The sequence below is a fragment of the Eublepharis macularius genome, chromosome 2 (genome assembly GCF_028583425.1).
Source record: "Eublepharis macularius isolate TG4126 chromosome 2, MPM_Emac_v1.0, whole genome shotgun sequence".
NCBI lineage: Eukaryota > Metazoa > Chordata > Lepidosauria > Squamata > Eublepharidae > Eublepharis > Eublepharis macularius.
The window spans coordinates 201,258,933-201,283,539 of record NC_072791.1 but is presented as its reverse complement, the minus strand read 5'-3'; the positions used below and the strand labels follow the sequence as shown (position 1 = coordinate 201,283,539).

Genomic DNA, 24,607 nt, shown 5'->3' with positions numbered 1-24,607 from the left:
CTTTAGGATTCACCAAAACTCTCTGGTTAAAGCAGAGAGTTTTGGGCAAGTCCTAGTGCGCCAGTGTTTGCTGGAAATGGTGTTGTATGTCGGCCATGTCCTCCCTCCCATTTTCCACATGCCATCCTTGGAGGCGCTGGTAAGCAATGGAGGGGATGCCTGAGAGGGTGACCTGCTATCCCTGCCTGAAATACACTACAATCCTGTTCCTTTTAAAGAACCATCCTCTTAAACTAACAACTTACTCATCCCTCAGGAAGGAAACCACATAATTAAAGGGAAGAAGCTCTGGAGTATGATAATATAGTGGCAACTATATCCCCAAATTTTTGAGCCCGCGGCCAGGTCCACCACGTACGGGAAAGGTCAGCCTTCTCAGTGGCACCAGTTTAAATCTTTGACAATGTGATTTTTAAAGTGTTTATCTTTGGCTGGATTATGCCCTATTATTTCTTGCTTTAAGAGAGCATTAAGGTTTGGGGTTTTTTTAAAGGCACTTTTTGGCATGAGCAGAGGGGCTATTGGACATGAAGCTGCCATCTATCTTAAAATCATCAGCCTTGTGAAACATATGTTAAACATTTGAAAACATGCATGTTGCAAGAGCAGCGTAATTGCCAGGAACCTTATTTCAGTGCACTTAGGAGCAAACTGGACCTCTGGTACAGGAAGAAAGTGATACTTTCTAAAAATGAAAATGAGTGTTACGGCAGGTTAAAGTTGTGTGCAGTCTGAATTTGTTAATTCTGACATCTTTGTTGAGAATAACAAAGGCCGGAAGATCAGGATGGAAGATGTTAAAAGTTTTAAAAAGCACACAGCAATACAAGAGCAGGATTTGAGTCCAGATCAAAAAGATTTTCAGAGCGTGAGCTTTTGAGAGTCTGAACTTCAGACACCTGAAGAAGGGAGCTCTGGCACTCAAAAGCCTACACTCTTGACAACCTTGTGGGTCTCTAACGTGCCACTGGACTCAAATCCTGCTGTCGTGCTGCAGACCAACACGGCTACCCACCTAAATCAATACAAGAAGCTTACATACAGAGGTGCCATTTGGTTCCACCCACAAGGGATGTCCACATGACTGCTGAGCTTTGAATAAAGGTCACTGCAATTTGAGTGACTGCATGTGTATACAGATATGAGCAAAACAAAGAAAATTGTCATCATTAACTCCTGTGGTCTATCTATAGCTATGAATGTAACACTGTAAGTACTTTAGCTTTGGTTGCTTGTTCATTACTCAGTTATTTCTCAGATGAAAAGCGCCCATTTAAGAGTTGTCAGGTTGCCATCCTCCAGGTGGGACCTAGAAATCTCCCAGAATTCCAACTGATCTCCAGACTACAGAGGTCAGTTCTCTTGGAGAAAATGGCTGGGATGGAGGTTGGACTCTGGGATTATAGTCCTTCCCCTCCCTAAAACCTGCACTCTCCGGGGTCCACCCCCATTTCTTCAGGAATTTCTCAACCTGGAGCTAGTAACACTAAGAATGGTAAGGAGTGCCAGGAAAGAGCCAAGATGCACTGAATGCCAAGAACATATAATAGAGAGGGATGCCTCTGAGTATACTCAGAGTGCATTTTCCACCCACTCCATTACTTGTACAATATGGAATTAGGGACCATAGTTTCTAGATGAAAGATGAAGAGTGGAATCTTGAGAACACTGTACTGTGAGTAAGCCCCATTGAATAAAATGGGACTTACTTCTGGGTAGACTTGCTTAAGGTTGCTCCCGAAAACTAGCTTTGGCTGGAACTTCTCATTTAAAAAAAAATAGCCATTGATTTTTTTTTCACCCTTCTTCTACTTTGGGATATCTTGAAACCTAGGACAGCGGTGTTTAATTGTTTCTTTAAAATGTTTAGTGAAAGCAAGTGATGTTAGGCAAATTATTTCGTGCAAACTTTGCAAATATCTGGAGAGATCTGTGAGGCTCATGAGAAAACCCTTCAAAATTGTCTTGAAGTCATTTTGATCCCAGCTGTTAAATAGACCCCTGCAGACAGAGCATTTCAGGATTCCTTTTGCAATATTCCATGCCAGTGGAAAAAATAGGAGGATAAATACAATGAGGAGATTTTCCTAATAACACAGATAGATGAATTTATGGGAGCAGAGTTCAAGGTGAAACTTTTTCAGAGTAAATTTATAATCGTTATCTTTTCAGCAGCACATGACCTGCCATGGTAACTTGACTGTCCCTTCTCTCTATGCTGGCACAAGTGGGTGGTTTGTCTCCTGCATAGATGTCGCTTACATAATTTAAATGTTCTTTCACACACCATGTAAAACCACCTACATTAAAACAGTCCCATAGGATCATTTTTTTTCCAGAGTCTTGAGTGGGTGGAAGGGGGAGGGTGGCTGTTTCACTCTGAGCAAAATCCAGAGAAAAGCTTTTGAATTTTGAATTGCATTTTTATTTCCAGACTCTTCAAAATTACTTCAGTGGCTTTGTAATGCTAAAGCTAAAACACCATTTTCTCAGTGACAGTGTGGCAGAGCGAAGCCAGGTAAATCTCTTCTTCGGCCATCGGTGTCCTGATGGTTCCAAGGGCTTGTGTCATGTGCCCTTTTAGGGTTGCCAATCTTAAGGTGGGACTCCGGAGTTCTCCCAGAATTAGTTGTCTCCAGACTGAAGAGATCAGTTCCACTGAAGGAAATGACAGCTTCAGAGGGCAGAATCTATGACATCATATTCCTGCTGAGCTCCCTCCCTTCCCCAAATACCACCCTTCCCAGGCTCCTCCCCCAAACCTCCAGGAATTTCCCAACTGAGAGTTGGCAAACTTATGTTCTTCTGAAATAGAATGTTTTTACCCATGGCAGTTTCACACAAGTGCCCGTGCAGAGGTTGCTGACCTAGGAAGAGGGGGTTAGACTTTTTGCTGCTATTTGTCCGGGAAAAAAATCATGCCATTTCTCCAGGAACCTTGCCAGAGGTAGCCTACAAAATAAAAATAATAAAAACAAAACAAGTAAAAGATACTAATTAAAATCCAACTTTTAAAACCTAGCCCAGCATAAAAACATAGACCATAAAAACAGACCACTGACATCTTAAAATTAGTTTCCAGACTAAAATAATGTCAAAAACTCATCCTCTTAATTAAAAGCCTGGGCGAACAAAAACATTTGACCTGGCTCCTAAAGGAAAACAAAGTAGGTACCAAGTGAGGCTCAAGAAGAAGGGCATTCCATAAGCAAGGGGCCACCACTGAAAAAGCCACCTGCCTCAGTTCTGAAGGTGAGGGCCCAAAGAGCAGGGCTTGTGAGTCAGATTTTAACTGGACAATATGGGAGGAGGTGTTTCTTCCAAGTTCCCCAGCCCCAAGCCATTTAGATCCTTAAATTTAAGAACGGGCACTTCCAATTGTGCCAAGAAAGAAATAGGCAGCCAGTTCAGTACTAGACATGGGCACAAACAGGAAAAAAACTGAATACAATGTTCGTTGTTTGTTGCCATCTACGAACAGGGATTCACGAACATCGCCGGATATGTTCGTAGTTGGAGGTTCATGGGAGCCAGAACGGCCCCCTTTGGACTTAGCTGAACTTGAGCCGGGGAAAGGAGAGTCCATGGGTCTCCCCCTTTCCTGTCATTTTCTCTTCACTGTGGCAACAACTGGACTGTCTGCTGGAAGCTACTTTGAGGGGTTACAAACTGACCTTCCCAATGTCCAATACTCACCAAATTTGCAGGGGACATAGTCCTCACTGTCCTCTGAAGACCCCCAAAATTTCAGAGAGATTGGACCCTGAGAAAGCCATGATCCATGGGTCGCTCCCTTTCCTGTCATTTTCACAGTGGCAAAAACTGGACTGTCTGCTGGAAGCTGCTTTAAGGGGTTACAAGCCAGAAGGAGTTCAGACAGTTCATGCCTATGTTGCCAGGGGAATTGATTGAAAGGTGCCAGACTTTCTGGCTTTACAAACGTTTGACAAATGCCACGAAGAGGGCTTGGAACGAACACATGTTTGCCGGGAACAGGGCCTCACAAACAGCTTGCTCGTGAACAGAGGATTGGGCTGTTTGTGGCTTTTTTTTTGTTCGTATTGCTGTTTGTGCCCACCTCTTTCAGTACAACTGGCTTTGAGTGCACTGGGTCTCCTTACAATGCAATTCTTAAACCCTCCAGGACTAGAACAATTATGTCCACCTATGCTAGTTTACATTTTATGTCTGAGATGTAAAAGTTCTTAACTGCATCATTATCATATTTTTATCTTTGATCCCCACTCTGTGAGAGAATTGAAAATGAGAGATTGTGGTTGGCCCAGTTTCACAATTTACTTCTCAGCTGAATGGGGTATCCCTAGTCGAAATCCATCACTCTGTGTACTGGTTCTCTTTACAATCCAGAACTATTTAAGTAAACACACACCCATTAGATGCCTTGGTACACTAGAGCGCTCAGGATATAAATATTCTAAATAAAATGGAAATAGAATATGCATCTGCTTATCCTTTTTCTTCATACTGTTCAGGAGATGTTCCTGGCAGTGATCCAATGAGCATGCTAAATATATGTTGATTAGCCACAATGTTTACAAACAGTTTTACACTATTCATAACGCATTAGCTATGTGGTAAATGAGATGACTTTAATGAAAATGTTGAGCCCTGTCCTGAAAGATTAATAAATCCCTATTTTCACACTAGATTGTTATTGAAGATCACACACACACACCAGACTAGTTTTATTTAGAACTGCTAAAGAATATATTCACAGTTGAGCAACATCTCACTACGCAAAATTGTTTCTGCAGTCTCTTAAATGAAGGCTACATGACAAATTCTCCAGATCCATAGAAAACTCTATACATTCCTTTCTGTGGGCACAGCCTTTTGGAACGAGGCTAGAAGGTACTCTAAATGATAGCAATATATCTAGGTTTCCCCCCTCCACACGACGTCTATGGAGAAGTTTCCTCATGCAGTCATTTTATAATATCCTGCATTATCACCTTTCTTTGGCATAGGCTGCCAACGCAGTGATGACAAGAGAATGTCAAATACTTTAATGTCATAGTATGAAGTACTCTGCCAGATGTTGTGGAAGGGCCTATGAGTGGCCAGAGTGAGATTGTTTTCAAAGACAACCACATATTCAGGGTTACATCTGAATTTGGCCTTGAAACATCCTTTATTCAATTGTGGGGAACAAGAGAGATGACAAAGCTTTTTTATTACATTTTCAGTATGTTTCCCAACACAAATACTTAAGTATGGTGACTTAAGTATGGTGGGAGGGGAACACTTGACTGCGCTTTGAACAGGATATACACATAGTTTCCTAATGATCACATAAGAAAAAGATATTAGATAATATTGTGCATTTCAATCAAGTTATTAAAGTTCTATATTTGTCTTTTAATTTGAAGTTACATCCTAGATTGCATTAGTGATCTTAATATTTACTTCAAAACTAGTTTTTCTCGTAAATGTCAGGTTACCTTTGTTGCAGAAGTTCTGTGATGCTCACCAAAGATTGCATTTTACTGAAAGAACGGACTATTACTGCAATGACATTGGGTGATTCCGCACGAATGGTTTTCCCTGCTTCAGCTTCTAAATGACCTTGCTTTTTTTCTTGTGTTTCCACACGTGGGAAGGCAATCCTAGCAGCAGATTCGAAGTCACTGCACGTTTTGTCCGTTTTTTTTCCATCCTGCTTTCCCCCGACTTATTTGTCCATGCGCAGCAGATTAGGGATTTTAATCATGCGGAATTCTTTATCCGATGTTCTCTCCACCCTTGCCCTTTTCTCTCGCCCTTTGAATCAACTTAATTTGATTGGCCAATCATGTTTTCTAAGCTACACCCACTACACTTTCCCTTCCCCTCTTTTTAAAAAAAAAAATGTAAAAAAAGTTGCAACGTTTCTACAAATTATGCAGAAACATATCCTGTGTCACATGACAACAGCTGACCAATAACGGGTCCATTTTACAACACGCCAAATTTGTTACTTGTTGCTCGCTGACAGCTGACGGCTTCTGAGGTAGAGTGAAAGTGTGATGGAGGGACTTCAGCGTTCAACTAGTGGTCTAGGCATTTCATGGAGGGAGAAAGAGACCGTCCTCAACACAACACCTATCATTAAACCACACTGCTCCCGAAGAAAGCAGGAAAGATAGACGCAGGGTCATTGGTAAGAATTTTCCCTCCAAATGTCAATAGCCAATACTCTTCCACAATATCGGTGGGAAGTGCTCTGGCCTATCCAATATGTTTGTTTGATGCAACGTTTATGTGTAGCAACACTTTTTTGGGGGGGGGGGGAATAAAAAAAAATGAAGATGTGCATCATTCAACACTTCCCCCGGAAAAAGCGATGAGGAATCGATTTTTATCCTGTCAAAAATTCCGCATGATGGACTTTGAGCCGATGAAATGTGCGAAACAAAAGCCTAATGTGGAATCGGGGAGAAGTGGATTCGTAGGACTCCACTGCGGCATGACTGCTCAGAAAGTCAGATCAAAATTGATCATGCGGAATCCCCCATTGAAAGGTTGAGTTCACCCATTTTATTCCATTGGGTTAGAAGGCATCTTGCACTGGATCAACACCCCAATACTAATGGAATAAAATAGTCACATTCCAACCCAAGAAGAAGAAGAAGAGTATGCTGTCAAGTTGTAATCAGCTCATGGTGAACCCCATCCACAAAGCATTCTAGGCAAGAGCAGAGCAGAGCAACCCAAATCTTCCTTAGTGGTCTTCCATCCAAGTACTGACCACAGCCAATCCTCTGACAAGCCTTGGCTGAGCTAGGCTATCTGGGCTGCTGCACAACCCAAAGTTGTACTTTATAGTGTTAACCTGTGTCCCTTTCTCTTTCAAAATTATTACTCAGTGCAGTAAAAAATTCTTTACCTACCTGATACGTTCCCAAAGTTGATTTGATTGAGCTATTTTCTGTGCTGCTCAAGATGTTGGGCCAATGTTCCTTTGTTAGTGAGAATACAAATAACAAGCCATGGTTTTTCTGTCGTCCATCTTGGCGCACTTGGGCAGAACTAGATGATAGTAATAGTTGCGTTACTTGGCATAAACAGATGTTAAGATTCCAAATTCAGACTAGTGCCATGCTACAGTGTTGAGTATGAAAAAGGGAAACCCTGATTCAAGTTTCTTCTCTGCCACAACACTCGCTGGTAGTTTTGACAAATAGCTATCTCCCAGCCTTTCCACAGGATAGTTTTGAGGTTAAAACAGGGCAAACCCACAGAAGAATGTCCCAAGTTTTGGGGATGAAAATTGGATAAGTAAATGCACTTGGCTCAGTTTCTGCTGCATTGACATCAACACGATAGATTGAGCAGTTTCAAGACTGCGCATACAGTCTGAATAATCAAAGACAGCTCGTTTGGGGGAAGAGAGAGGGTTGGGTGAAAGGCAGCTTTTTGATTCAGAGGGGTTCTTGCACTAGCAGAAGATACTTCTACTGGTGTGCGGGGGGGGGGGGGAGGCAGTCTGTGATTTCTAGTGATTTTCCTCTTTCAGCTACAGCTTCCTGTTCTACATCCCATGTTGCTGGGAACAGCTTTTCAGGGGGCTGGCGGTGGGAAGTGGAAAAGATCTGTTCCATGAGTAGAATTTGGCTCATTTTTCTTGGGAACCAGCTCATTCTTAGTAGACTTTCATTCTGTCTTAAAAGATTCTCTTTCCTTCCAAGTGACTTGCAAACTGTGCTGTTCTTGTTTTACTGCTAGAAGCAAGAGTGCTTTTTAGTATACTCTGGCAGGGCAAGATTCATCAATGCTTAGAAGATTATCAGGACCGCCCCCCCTTCCAAAAAAAGAAGTTTTGTGACACCTTAGAGATTTAACAAATTTATACAACATAAAATATTGTACTACACAGAGCCCACGTGGTCCGGTGCATCTGATGAAATGAACTCTATGGAAGGTGGTGCTTCAATACATCAGTTCTTTAAGGGGCTCCAAGACTCCTTTTTATATTTTGCTGCAACAGACTAACACAGCTACTTCAAACAAACTTATTATTAGTACAGCACACTGAAGTTGATCGGGTGCTTAATCGTAGATGAAAGGGGAATTTTTACAAGATTATTATCATGTCTTGTCTCCCATCGATGGAGATTCACTGATGATATTTAAAGTGGTACAAGGGGGAACAATGAGGATTCTCACTCATTTATTTATTTATTTATTTCTATTTATCTGCCCTCCCTGCACTGGCAGGCTCCTGGCCCCTGCTTCTTCTGCATCATTTTACCTGTCTGCCTATTATCCATTTTTCCTCTTCCCAAACTGCCTAATAACCCTATTTCCTCCCATCCCCGTAAACTACCCGGTCAGCCTGTTTTCACTGCCCTCCTCAAGCAGCCATTTGCCTAGTGGTTTTTCTCTTCCAGTAACCCCATTTTAAAAACATGTATAGCATTGTGCTAGCCAATTCAAGATGTGCCCCAAAAGGGGGGGGTGGCCTTCATTTTTTAAAAATTTTCATATTTTTGTGCAAACCAAGCCCTGAGTGCCTCCCCTCTTAAGAAATAGTAAAGAGTCCAGTAGCACCTTTAAGACTAATCAACTTATTTTAGCATAAACTTCTGAGACCTACAGCTCTCTTCATCAGATGCATATCCCCTCTTGAGGAATTTTTTGACCTCCAAGAAAGACCACCCACCACTATGAATTATGTGCTGTGAAATATAGGTGTCCTGTTTTCTAGAATACCTTTTCTGTGTTGCTCGACTAAAGAAAGGATCCTTATTAAATAGCTCCATAATACTTTACTTAATTTATCATTACATACTCGACTAAAAGCAAGACAGTTAATTGATGGAAACTTTAGGCCCAGCCTAAGAGCAACCTTGCTGGAAAATCAGCCTACAGCATCAGGCAAAGGGCATATGCTACCATGATGTAACAATAATGCGGAGGGCTTCGTACACTTTTGAGTCTATTGCAAACATGAGTTAAGGCTCCTGAGAATCTAAGGTTTGGGAAGTGGAGCTGCATTGAATTGCAATGCGCTGTTGAGATCCATCCCCAAGGACTCCAGCTGTAATTAAATTGTTTCTTTTAAGTCCTCTTGCGCAAAGCCCTGCCTGCTTAAGTGATGCAGCCCACTCCAGCATAAGATGAATCCAAAAGCAATATGCCAAGGATGGATGGGGGGAGGCAGAAGGACGTTTCACTTAATTGCTACTGTGGTCCTGGAAGTCTTAGACAACACTGATTGCCTGGTGCAGAAAGGCTGTTGGTGGGAGAAATTAGCAGGGAAATTTGCCCAGTTGCTCCTTTGTCCAAATATTGCGAACTCTTTCCCCAGAAAGCCTTTGGATAGTAGTTGCATGCAAGGTACACGCAGCTAGTAAGCATTACTACAAAGCATGTGCTTATTATACCTGCCTTGAATCTGGAGGGATATGAAGGGTAGGCAAACCTTTTGGTCAGAGTGCTAACAAAAATGTCCAGCATCTATCTGTGAGGATGTGGTTGGGCTGGCAATTAAAGTGGAGGAGTGAGTTTAGAGTGGTGTTTGGCCAGCTACACTAGGAGCAAGCCAAGCACTGTTGGCACTACCTAGAACCCCCGGATTGTCTTGGGGCACTGGCAGATCTGGGGGTGTGATAACAAGCATAAATCATACACATCACCTTCTGCCATGCCTCAGGTGCTCACCTCCATTGTTTGAGCAGCGAACCAGCCAAGTATGCTGAGCAAAATGCTGTGTGTCACATGTACCACAGATGGCCAATCCCTGATACAGATTTTCCCCTGCAAAAACTTTGCCAAGAGAATTAAAAAAGAGCCAGTATTGTGTAGTAGTTAGAGGATCAGGCTAGGATCAGAAAGACCCAGGTTCGAATCTCCACTCTGCCATGAAAGCTTGCTGCATGACCTTGAGCCAGTTGCACACATTCAGCCTAACCCACCTCACAGGTTTGTGATGAGAATAAAGTGTGGACAAGAGAATTATGAAAGCAGAATTAGGCCCCTATTGTGGAGGAAGGTGGGGGTATAAATGAAGTGAAGAAATCTCTACTTGTCTCTTGTTATGGCTCTGTGGCTTGATAATACTGGTGAATAATACCTTAAACATTCACCTCCAAATAATGCGGATTCCCCAGTTTAGTCAGATCAGATGGCACAAGGAAAAGTAAAAACATTGAGGAGTTGGGCAGCTTGAGTTCTCATCACAAATCCAAAATTGCCATGAATTGATTCCAAATGGATCAAATGTGAAGCTTATTCTGTGTCATGTACACTTCTCATTTCGGATCTCACAGCTGCTGTAAAACTAGGGAGGTTAGTAACATATAAACATATAAATCTATTTTTTTATTTCTTCTCTTTCTCAAAAGTGACAAAACACATACCTCCTTCCCTTGCTTAACTTATTTAAAAAAATAAGAGTCATGTATTTAACATATGATCTTGCATCTATAAAGCAGGCTCAGCAGCTATATTTTCCAGTGAATTAGAAGCGAAATGAAGGTTAGAGCGGACTAAAATCAAATCAGGAATAGAAGGGAAAGTGACAGCTCTGCTTATTGTACTCTCAGCAAATATTTGAAATGGGTCCTCTTGGGGCACCTTTAATATACAGTGCTTACAGTTTTTGTGTTTGCTCATGCATTAATGAAAGCTCATTATTTCGGCTTTCAGTGGAGTATGCTAGAATCGATATTTTCTGGTCTCAGATATTAAGTATTTTCCATGATTCCTAGTACAGAGAAAGAACAGCTTAGCTGAGACATTTTGACTCAGTGTTATCTGAAAATCTATTTTGCAACATTCTGAAGCTTTCTGCCGTGTAATGTGCAGAAAAAGAGTGCCATCTGTTAATAGGATCAAATAAAGTGTCATCTCCGCCGGCTCTATGCTTTGTGAAATTCCAAAACATCCAAAAATTAGGTAGAGAATTGCTTTGTTTTAGAGGCAGATGTTGAATCCAGATAATTAGTTTTCTGGTATGCTCTTGCATTCAAGGACATTTCAAAAATAGGGGGAGGAGGCATAGCTTGGTGGGGGAGCACAACTCTTTGTATGCAGCAGGTCGTGGGTTCAATCCTTGTCATCTCCAATTAAGACAGGCTTAGGTAACAGGGATGGGAACTACCTCAACTGAGAGGCTTATCACACATTGCACTTTCCGCATACACACTTCCTTGATTATTTATCTAACACATTTTTATTCTCCTATCCTTGCCTCTTCCACTGTAAAATCACAGTAGCTCTGTGATGCTGAGCGACCGGGACTTGGTCGCCTGGCAGGCTTCCACAGCACAGCGGGAATTAGAATCTATTCTAGACCTTTCAGATTCTAGTCTACCATCTTTACCATGACACCGTGCTGTACAGTCTGTTTATGGCCACTAGGAGGAAAATGCTTCTGATCTCCTTGAAGGATAACACTTGTATGGTGTATCAGACTGAGGAAGAGTTATGAACTGAGATAAAGTGTCTCTAGGAGCGGTGGCGCTTGAATATATAATGAAAGAAGTCCTGATCACTTAGACCAAGAGCCCATTTAGTCTTGCGTACTGTTTCCAGCAGTGGCAAATGAGATACCCATGGAAAACTTTCAAGAAGGGCATAAGACGACAAAGCTTTCCTACTGTGTTCCTCCCTTCCCCCCCAGCCACCAAGTGTCTAACTCAGAGGTATACTCAGGGGTGGTGCCAGGGTTTCTGGCACCCATGGCTGCCCCTGCATGTGCGCACCCCCTGGACTGCGTGATGACATCACTGCGTGTGACATCATGCAGCAAGCCAGCCGCATTGGCTGGGACAGGGCGCAGAGGCTGCCCACACTCCCAGTCGGGCATGGCGGGTGGCTGGGGAGGTTCCATACACCGCCCCAGACGCCTGCTGCACGTGGCCCGCAGCTGCTGTGCCCGGGTGGGGGCATGTGTTGGCAGCAGCACAGGGGTGGCCAGCTGCAGCAGCTGCAGGCCCGGCACACTAGCTCTGCGGTGCGGGCCCCCTCCGGCACCTCAGTACTCGAGGTGGGAGCCGAACCTGCCTCAATGGGTGCGCCGGCCCTTGGTATACTGCCTGAGTATGGAGATTCTATTTTGCTATCGTGGCTTATACTGTATCCTCCATGAATTTGTCTATTCTAGACAAATTCTCTAGGAATTTGTTAGTTTTTCCTGTCGCTCTTGAACTCCTCTATTGCATGAAGGTTCCAAGGATATTAGAGGCAGTTCTTCAACCCCTTCTGATGGAGATCTGCTTGCAGCACAGCAACTCAGTACATATGCAATTATTGCGCTGCTTAAACCATCTAGCGGTTATCTTTGTGGTCTCAATTCATTTGCAGTAATGTATGCATGTTTTAGAAACACCAGTGTTTAATTTGTTCTGTTAACAGGCTGTTAAGACTTACAAGCCAAAAGACAGGTTGGCTTTATTTTTAAATGGACAAATCATATTCAAACACTAGCAGCCCAGTTCTTAAGACTTGCTTGCAGTACAGTCCTAAAATGATTTACTCCAGTCTAAGCCCATTGATTTCAATGGGTTTAGACTGGAGTAACTCTTCTTAGGATTGCACTGCAACATTTATGCACTTAGATAAAGATAAATATACAACAGTCTACATTACCAAAGTGTTTCAGTAAAGTTATAATAATCTGGAAAGAACTGAGGCTAACAAATCCTACACAGAAACCTCTGAGCCTATGCAGACGACTCATCCATGCGTTGACTCACTGTGTGGGGAGGGAGAGTGGGTATGAACGTGCTGGCCCCATCCCCCACGCAGTTTCCCAGTTGTCTGCATGGTGCAAACATGTGGAGGAAGTGCTGGAAAGGGGTGTCACTGATCACGGGGAAGGGGGCATACATGCAGGCACTTCCACTACATTTTTGAATCATGCAGAAGACTAGGCAGTCGCACAAAGGGCAGAGCCAACACACTCCCGCCTGCTCTGCTTCTCTGCATGATGAGTCAACATAGGGATAAGTTATCTGCAGAGGGCTTCAGTCTTTGCACTACCGTGGTATGCCACTTCATGAGCGTTTATGCCCTTTTTCTAAGGGGGAAATGGTCAGTCATGTGCTGGCTTGCCCGTTTTATGATCATCTTAGATACAAATTTATCTCATTTTTTCTTCCTGGGAAGATTGGAGGAATGGTATGCCTCCTTCCTGTTAGCGAAGTTTGAGCCTAGAACCTCAGCTGAGAGTGGCTAGATTCAGGGCAGCTGCCGAACCTACTGGGTTACAGTGCTGATTAAGTGTTACAATTTTGTTTGATTATACATGCACTTATAATCATTCTGTTTATGTGTTTTGACCATAAAATAAAATCTATCTTCATAGAATCAGACACTTTAGGAATAAAGCATACTTTTATTGCTTCATAGCATTAAATGGTAAGATGACAAAACTTTTTTTGTTCTTTCCACCAGATTGTGGCTTAAATGTTCACAAGCAGTGTTCCAAGATGGTCCCCAATGACTGCAAGCCAGACCTGAAGCATGTCAAAAAAGTGTATAGCTGCGATCTTACCACACTAGTAAAAGCACATTTCACGAAGAGGCCAATGGTTGTAGATATGTGCATTAGGGAGATTGAATCTAGAGGTAAGGCATGCCTCAAGTGTTTGGTTGCCTTGCTAATAATCCTTTTTAATGACTCTGGATCCATTAAGGTTTAAGCTGAATTGAAGGTCAGAGGAGTTTTGTTTGCATGGGCCTGTTTCCCCTGAACGATTAATATGTAACATTGCATTGATACAAAAATACTATGTCTCTACCAAATCTCCAATATAGTGTATATGCTTTTGGATAATTCCTGCTATTGAGTGTTTTCCTTTGGTTGTACAGATGTTCCTCTTCCCAGTATATTTTTGTGAAAAACAATAACATACACATTTATAGCTTGCCTCCCCAGTAATTATATATTTCCCCCTCTGTTTCTCCCTCTGTAATAATGACTCTTTCCTACAATATTGCTCTCATGATATTTAAATATATGCAAATCAATTTAAATATACGGATTTGAGTGGTTTGTTTTTAAATTCCTTTGCAATTTGGTGACATTGTCCACATTCCCTGGTCCATTATCATAAATAGGCTGATACAAAATGATTGGGTACTGATCATAACAATGCTGTATATTTAAGAGGAAGGGCTTGCTTGTTAAATCTACGCTTAGAATGAAAAACGAGGTTTTTAAAACCCGGCACAGATTTATATGCATTGCTGTTGGTAAAGATCCTGGCGGTCAGAAAGATAAATGTTGTTTAATCTTAATGTTGTTGCTGTTGTTTCTTAACTGAACAGGACTCAATTCTGAAGGACTTTACAGAGTGTCTGGATTCAGTGAATTAATTGAAGATGTCAAAATGGCTTTTGACCGAGGTATGTTCCTTGCTATATACTTTACAGTCAGTATTTTGGCCAGAATCCAACACCTAAGGGGGAATTGCATGTGCAGCAGCCCCAATTTCGCACAGCATCATTTATGAAAGTAAAAATCTTTTCAAAAGCTACTTACAATAGGGGATTGGGATGTAAGAGGTGGTCTGTTGTTCAAAGGGGGGGGGAGAACATCCTTTTAGGCACACCCAGGGCTAAACTAGTTTTCCAGAGCCCAGCCATTGCAAAAGTGGTCAGTACATGGTATGAACTGGACTTGATATAGGTAAACTGCCATTTTTTAGTTTGAAAGAGGTCTTTATGATATGCAAAATCCCTGCATCTTTGTAATTTTTCCTTGAGGAAAAAGAGATGGAGAAATCTTTCAAGAATGTCAGCAAGGTGGCGGGCAGGGTGGGGGCTTGTTTCCTCCTCTGCCTTTGCTTGGAAAATCATTTTAGCATATCATTTGTCTTGAACAGAAATACTCATCACAGGGTTATAAAGAACATGATTAGTTAGGGGTACTTGAAGTAGAACTCAGTCCTCTGCGCTGCAGTGGGGGGAAAGCTGCCATAGAACAGGAGATAAGCAGGAAGCATTTTAAGGGTAGCAAAAGGGAAGGGGACCATAGCTTTAGTTAAAAATCTCCATGCGTAGAAAACTATATGAAGATCATTTAAAGTTATTACTTCCTGTTCACCTTGTGGAGAGGAATGATACAAGAGGCATAACTTAGCTGCTTATCCAGTAATCTTTTAGGAGTTAAGTTTACCCTTGAGGACAATGGTGACATTTCTCTTCCCTTCCCTTTCTCTTCTTTCAGACTTCTCTGTTATCTCATTCACTTTTGACTAATCAGCTTTCCATAACTTTATCATGTTGGCCTTTTGCAGGGAAACAGCATGATATAGGACAGATGGGAGAATGTGGCAATATGCCAGTGCCAATCCCGTATTAGCTATTACTTGATCCTGTTTATGTATTATACGTACTAACTGTGGCTGTGTTGGATCTTAATATATGGTGGTTTAATCTTTCACATTTGGTATTTCTCAATCCTTCTTCATCTCCTCCTTTTTTTAAATTTACCATACAGATGGGGAAAAGGCAGACATTTCTGTGAACATGTATGAAGATATCAATATTATCACAGGTGCACTCAAACTGTACTTCAGGGATTTGCCAATTCCGCTCATCACATACGATGCCTATCCAAAGTTTATAGAATCTGCAAGTAAGCTTTAAATTTTTTCCAATACTCCACAAGCAGTTTTTTTTGTTTTTCCTATTAGTCCTTTATTCAAGAACAAAGTTGCCTAGAATTTTCTCCGTGTTTTATTTACTTGCACCTTAAGAGAATAAACAGCTAAATATGCAAACTGTTTGCCATGTGGGCAGTTTTGAAGTCAGGAGAAAACAACTTTTCAATAATGGGATATGGTATGCTGAGTCCCATTCTGTACAGTCTCTCTGTCAGAGAGGCTATTTCTGAAAACAACGGGTGGAGGACAGCCAGTCATCTTGCAGAATTCCTTATCTGTGGCACTAAAATGTACATCTTTGAGAGTAGAACTCTAGCCTTGAAATTTTAAATAACAAACCTGCCCAGTCAGATAATCCCAGATTTATCCAGCCATTATTCCCTATGGGGGGAAATGTCCAGGAAACTGAGGGGGCATTTTTTAAGCAAACTGTACCACTCTTACAGGATGACTCAGCCCAACCCCACCCCTCCTGAGTAGATATAAATGACCTGCCAACATCTTTTCCACACTGTGACACTGAGAGATCTCTGTCTTTTGGTGCTACACCTCTGAAGATGCCAGCCACAGCTGCTGGCGAAACGTCAGGAACTACAATGCCAAGACCACGGCAATACAGCCCGGGAAACCCACAACAACCATTGTACCACATTTGCAGGGAACCTACTTCTGGCTGTCCATTATACCCCCCCCCCCCAAATTTCAGGAGGATTAGACTGCGGGTTCCAGTGCTATGGGCCCTTGAACAAGCTGCCTCCAGCCACTCTCCATTGTTTCCTATGGGGGAAACATTTCCAAGGCTTTTACATTCCATGGCTTGTCTCCTCCCCCCTTGCTTGGGATTCTCTGGTTCAGCATTAGCAAGCTTAACTAACAAAGCCTGTCAGAACTAAACTTCAGCAAGGGAACCAATGTCAAACCTAAGAATCCCAGTGTTGAACCTGGGAATCCCTAGTCGGGCGGCCAGGGGGGAGCGGGGGGAGAGGAGTCACAGAGTTTAAAAGGTGGCCACCAGCATCTTAAAGGCCTCTTTTGGAATATGGGTGAGGGCGGAATAGGGTGGGAATCTGTCTATTGCCTCCTCCCTGGCCCTGCCAACCATGTGCTGCACTCCTGCCATGGCATGGAGTTTGGTTTGTTCCATATGTGCTTCTGCCCTCTTGCTCAAATCCTGCGGCTGCATGTGGTGGCTTCCTGCTACAGCCAAATAATCCAGCCCAGCAGAGTCTGGCTGCAGGGATTGGATCCAGGGTTCTTCTGTATGAACCAGCATAGCCAGATTATGCCAGATCAGCATAATCTGGCTATTTTGCCAGTTCACTAACCTGAATTGCACACTCCTAGTCATCACTCTTTTGTTAATTTAAGCTTGAATGTGACAGTCATGTTTCTGTTTCAGAAACCACAGATCCTGATGAGCAGCTGGAAATACTTCATGAAGCACTGAAACTACTGCCTCCAGCACACTGTGAAACTTTACGGTATCTCATGGCACATTTGAAAAGGTACGAGACTTAGGAACATCAAACTGACTCATGTATTTCTGTGTGTGTGTGTGTGTGTGTGTGTGTGTGTGTGTGTGTGTGTGTGTGTGTGTGTGTGTGTGTGTGTGTGTGTGTGTGTGTGTGTGTGTGTGTGTGTGTGTAAATTCATACTTATCAACCAACTTTTACATAAGCTTGAGATTGATTTTCTTTGACTTGGACAGATGATGCCTGTTGATGCCAGCTAAGCCAGAAAAGATGGCTCCATTCTTAATCACCATCTCTACAGGCCATATAGTAGAGGGACACTTTTAGGCACCAGTAAATCCTATGGTTTGCTTTCCCTTCATCATCACAGGAAGGCCTATTTGAATCAGAATGATGGTATATAATAATGTTAGGGTTGTGTAGACTATCCTAGATCATTGGCCAGACACTTTCTGTCCTGGACACTAAAATAGGCATCAGGGAAGACTTGGGGGCAGGGGAGGTCTTACTTGTTTTTAAAGCTGAGCATCAGAATTAACCTTCCACCACCCTCTGGAGGGACCAACTGAGGTTTATCCCTTTGAATTTCTCATCAAGAGAGCCCTTGGGGTCAGCCATCCAACACGGCCCTGTGTGATCCATTGCAAATAAGAACCAAAGCCTACTCTTCTCAGAGAATTCTACTTGGTGTAGGTCTCATTTAGTTGGTTTATAAACTTTGCATTTTGAGTATGTGTGTTTGCCTAGAACTGGCTATTTCTAAATAAATCTGTTTTAATCTGCTATCTTTTCCCTGGACACCCAAGGCTTTAGGTCTGCCCTTGAAGCTTGCTTAATCTACTTGAGATATTTCCCAACTTCATTATACTTTTCAGGTCTTTTTAGGCTATCCGGTTGGCCTAAATGCGATACCCCTTTAAGATAGTATCACCAACCTCATGAGACATGTTTGAACTGGCTGTTTCTGATTAGGCTGGTAGAGTGGTGGTGAGAATGAACAAGCAAATTGTGATATATGCTGAATGGTGTAACCAGTGTAGCGTAGTGGTTAGAGTGATCAGAGAGATCCAGGTTCAAATTCCCACTCTGCCATGGTAGCTTATTAAGTGACCTTTGGCCACTCACTTTTGGTCTAAACTGCTTCCCAGAGTGGTTATTGTGAGGATAAAATGGAGTAGGGGATATTGGTGCTGTAAGATACTTTGGTTCCCCATTGAAAAGAAAAGTGGGCTATGAGTATCTAAATAAATAAATAATGTCCTATGTATCTATGTGAGATAAAAAATACTTAAAAGGTAAAAATGCTTATATGTTCCATTCTACGCAGAATAAGAAATGACAGGTCATCCTTATCAATGTTATACTGTTTTATTTATTTATTTTGTATTCATCCACATTATTTATAGTTCACCTTTCTTACTGAGACGCAAGGCAGATTACACAGTGTGAGTCAGTACAGTACAGTCAATTTCAAAGACATTTCAATAAACAATGTAATAGAGTACATAAAATGAAGATTTAAAACAACAAATCCAATTTAGAGTTGAAGAAATGCTGAAACAGAGCATAAGCAATTCTAAGACTGACATATTAAACAACTTAGAAACTACCCAAGTAGGATCATATTTAAGGCAACAGACAGTACATAGTAGTAAAATAGTAAAATATAGGTCTGCTAGGCCAGCCAATCTCCCACTTTGGCATGGGAAATTGGCTGGCCTCGAGCTCCCGCCACTGCTTGCTAGGGTGGGGGGGAAATGGGGGGTTGAGAGAACCCCCATTGGCTGCGACATCACTTCCGATGCAAATCAGAAGTGATGTCAAAGAATTGAGGCAACAGTCTAGCATTTTCCTGAAACTCTATGATAGTACCAGGAGACACTGAACAGGTAAGTTCCCTACCATCAAAACTCTACTACCAAATTGTCAGCCTCAGGCCAACAACCTCCAAAGTTCTACCCATGGCAAGCAACTTTACTGCTTCTTTCTGCAGCAGCTTGTGCCCCCCCTCCCATGCATATCCTGGGATCAGTGGGAACAGTGTGGGGACCAAAATGAGGACCTAAAGTGGTTAGGAGGATTTGTAGACATTAGGAGTGTGCACTTCAGGTTTCCACCTTGGGTTTTTAACCTGAATCGAGCCCAATTTGGAAAGATTTGGGATTCCCAAAACAGCCCCAGCATTGCTGACTCAATTCGGGAGTCCTGAAGCAAAGCTTCCTGAAGCGATTCTTCTCGCTTCGGGAAGCTTTGGGCAATGCAGCAGCAGCCATAGCACTTTTCTAACTGTTTGCATTTGCAAACAAGAAGAAAAGTTTCAAACTTCCCGCCCTGCCGCTTTCTTCACCCAATGGAAGGGGAAGGAGGAAACCCCCCTCCTCCCTCTCCCATCGAGTGCAAAAAGCAGGGCAGGAAGTTTGAAAGCAACTCTTTTCTTGCCACTTGCAAGCAGCAAGAAAAGTGTTGCTTTCAAACACCACCACTTTTCAACTGATGGAAGGGAGATGCCACATCAGCTGAAAAAAAGCTGCTGACATTTGAAAGCAGCAACACTTTTCTTGGGCAACAAGAAAAATGTTGCTGCTTTCAATCGCCAGCAGCTTTTTTCAGCTGAGGGGAGGGGGAGCTCAAAGTGCTGCTTTGAGCTTCAATGTGCTCTGTAAAGATTCCTGAATCTTTACAGAGTGTACCGAAACATTTAAACCTGAAGCGGGAAACCCGAATATTTTTTGTGTTCACACCTCTAGTAAATATTTTGCACAAATGAAATTGCTTTTGCATGAGCACAGAGAAATGGGTAGGTCCATCCTAAAACTGCAGTGTCACTTGGTTCTGTGCCAGCTGGACATGGCATGACAGTGTTGTCTCTCCAGATGCATTAATATTACACACCAGTGTAGTATTTATGAAGATGTTAGGATCCAGCCCTCTATCTGTAAAAATCAGTATCAAATACTTAACTCTCAGTTTCATGTTGCGATTCTGAACAATTAAAAGCTTTGTAGCTGTTAAGAGGGCACTGTCCAGTCAAAGTCAAGCACCTTTACATCCTACAAGTGTTACACCTGTGCTATGTTTTTTAAAAAGTTTCCACTTTGGGTGCATCCTCATGCCCATCTTCATCCTCTTTGATGCTTCTTTCTATTTCTTCTTCAAATTCCAATGAAATACTGTGGCCCTGTTGACAGATGGGACACCATTCATTGCAGACGTTACTTTTACCAGTTCTTATTATTTAGAAATTCGTTTCATTTAAAAATATATAGAAAACTGCATAATGCAAAAATAATACAAATACAAACAACAGTGGTGAAAATGAAAGAGGTGGAGGATGAAAAGCAGTGAGATGGGAAACTGAATGTGCCAGCTTTCTGCTTCCAGAGATTCTGGGAGGCCAGCCAACTTTTTTATGAGATGAACACAGAATTTTCTTAGATGTACCTGCATGCAAAAAGTCAACCTTATCTGCTTCATATACGCAACCTAATGGCCACTTTTACCTTTTTTATAGGCAGGCTTAATAAGAGGTGTTGTGGTGTGGGAACCATTAACAGAGTCCTTGTTTTCAAATACCATTGGTCAGCTAGCGAATTAGTGTATTTGGAATCACTATAAATAGAAGCCGCCAAGCTTGGACACCTTCCGAACAACAAGCCCCGCTGACTAGCAGCTCTTGACTGCATAACAAATATCTGGAAGGGTTTTATTCCACGCAGGAGACTGAATAGTGCCTTAATGGGGAGAAAATACTTTTCATGTTGTGTTTTTATAATTCATGAGTTACCCAGCAATGGATATTTAGTCCATTATGAGTATCCAGAAAGAGTTTTGTTTTGAGTTATAAATCAGTTATGTGTTTGAGGTTTTGTTTGATCTATTCACAAACTAATTTACAAATGGAAATCTGTTTTAATGAGAGAGAGAATTAATGGCCAAAGTTTCTCGAGACAGTAGTTTGTAGGCTGTTCCCTTGAAAAAGGAGCTGGAAAAAGGAAGGGGGAGTAATTCTTAATGTTTATCATGAGCTACATACAGCATGTATGTATAGATTTGGTTGAGCGTGTACATCTTTTTTTAGGGTAAAAATTTCTAAACTGTTTGTAGTGCTTTTAATTGTGGTGTCCTTAGGTAGCATGATTGTATGCTATCCAGAACCCATTACATTACATCTTACCATTTCATCAGATGAGTAAAGAATTGGAAAGAGTAAAGTAAGATGGTCACATTCATGTATGGATTTCTAGCCTACATTTAAGGGTATCTGTAATGGCATATTACTTCTCAACAACCCTGTGGGGTGGCTTAAACTGAGCAATAACCATGTGCCAAGATAACGAATAATATCTGTTTAATTTAGTACATTTTTATCCTCTCCTTCCTCTGTGCGACTCAAAGCAGTATAAATTGTTTCCCCATTGAATCCTCACAACAACTACACTATGAGGTGTAGGCTAGGCTGAGAGAGAGAGCGACTAGAACAAGGTTATCAGTGAGTTTCCATGGCACAGTGGAGATTTGAACTTGGGTCTTCCAGATCCTAGTCTAACTTCTAAACCACACTGGCTGAGCACGTCATTAATTAAGGGCTTATGCAGACAAACAGCTAAAGGGGGGGGGACGACAACAACAGTTTTCTTGGCTCTTGTCAGTAATATCAACGCTTTTAAATAGTTCTCAGCATTAACAAAAATAAAATGGTGGAATATATTAATGTAGAAAGCTACAATGTCTGAAGTCAGAAAATTGGTCTGTATAAATCAGTATTGTCTACTCTTAAGAGCTGCTCTAAAATATTTGGGCAGGGCAGGGAAAGATCTGTCCTGACACCAAGAATCTATGATCTTTAAATGGAGGTGACCATAAGATTAGCCCTGCTGGATTAGACCAGTGGTCCATCTAGTCCAGTCTTCTGTTTCACATAGTCGCCACCCAGTTTCCTGGAGGGCCAGCCCACAGGGCAGGGAGACCTAAGCCTTCCCCTGATGCCGCCTCCTGGCACTGGGTTTCAGAAGTGTGCAGCCTCTGAATTTGGTTGAACCTGGCATCTCTGTCGCTGATCTTTCTCCCCAAAGTCATGTGAGTTTAGCATTAATTCTACATTTCCCTGCAGCCACCACCTCCTGTTTTGCTGTCTCACTCATTTTTCCCACTGAACCTACTGAGGAGATGACAAGTGGGGTTTTACTACCTTAGTGACAACCTCAGTTTCACCCTCACTATAACTTACAGCTACTGCCTTTCTTCAAGCCTTGTTGGCCACCATTCCCATCAAAGCAACCCTGGGAATTGTCGTTTGGTGCTGAGGATCTCTGTCTTCAGTGCCCTCATCAAACAAGAGCCTGCATGATTCTAACCATAGCCACCTTTATTGCAGGGTAACGCTTCATGAAAAAGAGAATCTCATGAACGCGGAAAACCTCGGCATTGTGTTTGGACCAACGCTTATGCGAGCACCAGAGCTGGATGCAATGGCTGCCTTGAATGACATTCGTTACCAGAGACTTGTGGTGGAGATGCTTATAGAGAATGAAGATATTTTATTTTGAACTTCTTGTTTGTGAGGGGGGGGTGCGCAAGAGTGTTTTTAAAAATGGACATCAGCCAAAAAACTTCTGTGGATGATGAAGGAATATTTTGAAGTAATTGAGCCAGCTGCTCTAGCAGAATTCCTATTGTGAGGTGTTGTTGTATGAAAGATGCTTATTGCGTTGCTACTGTGGCTCCATTTCAGACAATGCTGAGGAAAAAAGTTAAGACAGCCTGTACTTTCCTGTCCTAGTAATTTCAGTGTTTCTTCAGGGTACAAGAAACTTGAGCTTATATGATCCGCTCCCTGCTGTCCCGCTTTTGTGCGGCTTCTGCTATAAAGGATACAGCAAAAGAACAGCACTGCATCTGTGTTTCTGGAGTAGTCTGTGGTTTTGTACTTTGGCATGTTGCACAGTGTTACTATGTTGTGAATTTGTTTTTATGTTTTATATAGGTTTCAGAAAGAAAAGCAGATTGCCGTGAAACACAGCCTCTACCTGTTAGTTCACTGTGTATCCTTCTTTTCCTACTTTGCAGGATAATTTCATCTTCAGTTCTGTAACTTCTTTCCCCTGGTTGTACATTTTCTTGTATCAGAAACTATTTTGATTGTCACCTTTAAGTAATGCCTTTTCGTATGGCTCCAGTGGAAGAGAGCAACACTGAATGAGTGATGATTGTTTTGTTGTTTTTAATTGTCATTTTGTATTTTTATTGGGCATGCATATTAATTTATTAAAGTTTTGCCTTAGGACCTAATGAAGTCTTGCTACATTTTTTTCCAGTGTTACCTCCATGTTATCATTTAGAGATTAACACCTCAATCCTGTATGTGTTTACTTGGGAATTGCTTTGAGGCTGACTCCCCGTTAATTGTAGAACTATAGTTTACAATCCAATCATAGAAAGAGATGTATCTGGACCCCTTTAAATTGATGGCTTAGATCCCACAGTAAATGTCTACTGATGAAAGGGACTCCACATCAGTGGAGTGAGACTTCCTCGCTTCCCCACTCCCATAGCAGCCTAAACCACCCTCCAAAATGCTATTTCAACATAAGAGAAGTCTGCAGCAAGAGGGGAGAACAGGCAAAAATCACACACAGCAGAAATTTTCTGCAGGATCCAAGCCAATGATCTTAAGCACATCTAACTGTATAGAATCAGCCTGGTCAGAATTTGGCAAAAGTTCCAGCACAATGGGTTATTGCCTCCTGGTCCCTTGCCCTGGAGCAACTTTCAGTGGAGTTCAATTAAACCTTCTGTCCCTGGACCTGATCCTGCTACCATCAATCTGGTACACCATTGTACTAACCATATAAAACAATAAGGTAAGTCTTAGTGGGTTTGCAAAAGTTGGCTGAGTGTCATGGCTGTGATCCAGTTGCCTTGCATTTGGTACCAGTTTTACTCGAACGGCTGAGGCCCCTGCATTTGCTTGCTGATACATAGCAAAAGAGTTGGGTCGTCCATTTAACACAGAGCTCCTATCTGTACCAGCAGATTACACTGCCAGGATCGCGAGAGGCAAACTGTCCATTCTCATTCCGCAATGCCCTTGTGCATTGTGCTGGGCTATACTCATAGACCAGCACAGTAGTTTTTTGGAAACATTATACCTTTTTAATGGCCAAAATGATTTAATCAAGATCATTTACCAGTTACCTGCAACATGCCTTCTAAACAATTAATAAATTAACAAGAGAGAAATATTTTCAACAACTAATTTCTAGTGCATTTTTCCAGTTAAAGATACAGTTGAAATCACCTAGCCATGCACAGCCAGCAATCCAAATTGAAGTTTAAACTTTACATTCTTTAGTGATAACTCTCATGAGCTTCCTCTCCACCCTTCATAGATGCAGCAAAAGACCTAAACTGATAAATTATTCATTTGGTTATGAGAGATTTAGCAAATTAGTTGCTGTCAGTTTTCCTGTAATTCCTTGGTATAGCTGCCCTGACTTTTAGAGTTCCATGTAACATCCT

The 24,607-nt window shown here is 42.0% G+C and overlaps 1 protein-coding gene across 1 annotated transcript in view; it reads left to right on the top strand.

Moving 5' to 3' along the window:
• CHN1 (chimerin 1) overlaps positions 1-23,365 on the top strand; it is a 126,905-nt gene extending 103,540 nt beyond the window's left edge. The window contains exons 9-13 of the mRNA XM_054971442.1: positions 13,402-13,575; positions 14,278-14,355; positions 15,452-15,589; positions 17,017-17,122; positions 22,464-23,365. Coding sequence (XP_054827417.1) covers positions 13,402-13,575; positions 14,278-14,355; positions 15,452-15,589; positions 17,017-17,122; positions 22,464-22,635 — 668 coding nt within the window. The 3' untranslated portion in view covers positions 22,636-23,365. The remainder of the gene's footprint in view (positions 1-13,401; positions 13,576-14,277; positions 14,356-15,451; positions 15,590-17,016; positions 17,123-22,463) is intronic.
• The last annotated feature ends 1,242 nt before the right edge of the window (positions 23,366-24,607 follow it).